The sequence below is a fragment of the Oxyura jamaicensis genome, chromosome 2 (assembly GCF_011077185.1).
Source record: "Oxyura jamaicensis isolate SHBP4307 breed ruddy duck chromosome 2, BPBGC_Ojam_1.0, whole genome shotgun sequence".
Lineage (NCBI taxonomy): Eukaryota > Metazoa > Chordata > Aves > Anseriformes > Anatidae > Oxyura > Oxyura jamaicensis.
The window spans coordinates 19,459,922-19,461,490 of record NC_048894.1 but is presented as its reverse complement, the minus strand read 5'-3'; the positions used below and the strand labels follow the sequence as shown (position 1 = coordinate 19,461,490).

Genomic DNA, 1,569 nt, shown 5'->3' with positions numbered 1-1,569 from the left:
GCGGCGGCGGAGGGAGGGGGGCGGGCGCGGAGGGGCGCGCAGCCGCCCGCCGCCGGCGCCGTTTCATAGTGAGCGGGGGGTTTGCGAGGCGCCCGGGCGAGGTCTGGGTGGCTGTGGCCAGTGTATTTACTAAAAATGTGAGGTAGGTGAGACGCCGGCAGCGAGGCGGAGGCCCCCGGCCGCAAGGCTTTCCTCCGGAGCGGCAGCAGGGGCCGGGGGGGGTCGCCGAGCCCCAGCCAAAGTTTGTTCTCCTTCCAGAAGCCGCAGAAGGGGTCGGCGGCAGCGGGCTCCGGCCGGAGGTCGCTGGAGGCCAGAGCCCGGCCGATTTTCCTCCGTTTCGTCTTAAGGACCCGCTCGGTTTTGCAGGATGTGTACAGGGCTTCCACGTCCTCTCTGGAGATCAGGGTGCATTTGGCGGCGTGGAAGGCGATGGAGTTGATGGCTTTGAGTTTCCTCAACTCCTCCAGGTCGCAGTGATGCTTTTTGACTTTTAAATGATCCATTCGCTTGTGCACGGTAGTTCTCGGGATGTTTTTGAGCAGGTCTGTAAAAACCTGGGAGAGTGCAAACATTTGCTTTCCTTTAATGATGAGGTAGCCGAGCCTCACGCCATCCACCTCTTCAAAACCCGACTTCAGGTCTCCCATTTCGTGAATTAAATTATTCCCAGCATTTGCAGAGAGAGAGAGAGAGGAAAAAAAAAAAAAAAAGAAAAAGAAAAAAAAAAAAAAAAGAAAAAGCCACACACACACAATCCTCAGCCAGATGCTGTATTTGTCTCAAGGCATCCTGCTAATAAAATATAACAAAGGCTGTTATTCCTGGTGAATGAAGTGCCAAACTTTAGACGAAATTAAAAAAGAAAAAAAAATAAATTAAAAAAAAAAAAGCCCGTGAGACTACAATCGGTGTATAATCTTAAAAATCAGGTTTGCCAAAGTGTTTCTCTAAGTTGCTGCTGAAGATCAGTACCTGTTCCCTTTCATTCCCTGCTTTTCCATTGGAAACTATGATAATGGAATGTGAAGGGAGGAAGAGAAAAGAAATGCAGCTGCTATTCCCGCCGCTGCTTTAGCTACAAATAAAATGACAGAGTGAAGTGAGCTCGTCCGGAGACACCTTCATCAATTAATTCCCCTAAAGCCAACGCTGATTGGACACTCCTGACAGGTGATGCAATAAAAATTGATATTCCACCCCTTCCCCCAAAAAATCTCCCACTAATTAGCATACCCTTATACTGCCACCTCCCCTCCCAAAGTAAATAATACAGTTAGTATATAAATCTTTCTATTAAACAATCTGAGCTCAAATACGCTCAGACCTCTCAGACTTCCTCCTCGCTAGCTCCAGACGAAGGATTTGCACGCTTTTTCCCGTGTCGTTTCGTGTATTTTCAGGCTCTTTTGGCCAAACGGTGCTCTTTTGTGCACGCCGTGGTTTTAAAGGACATAAGTCTGATCGTGGCGGTGGAAAATTCTTCGGTAACGTAACCGTTTTCAGCTGGTATTTTATTCTGCATTGTGCGGAAAGCGCAGCTTAGCGAAAACGTGCAGAACAGCCTGGTAT

At 48.9% G+C, this 1,569-nt stretch overlaps 1 protein-coding gene across 1 annotated transcript in view; it reads right to left on the bottom strand.

Annotated features, from left to right (window-relative positions):
• Positions 1 to 689, bottom strand: part of SKIDA1 (SKI/DACH domain containing 1) — a 4,269-nt gene extending 3,580 nt beyond the window's left edge. The window contains exon 1 of the mRNA XM_035319757.1: positions 1 to 689. Within this exon, the coding sequence (XP_035175648.1) occupies positions 1 to 647 (647 nt within the window). The 5' untranslated portion in view covers positions 648 to 689.
• Positions 690 to 1,569: the final 880 nt, after the last annotated feature.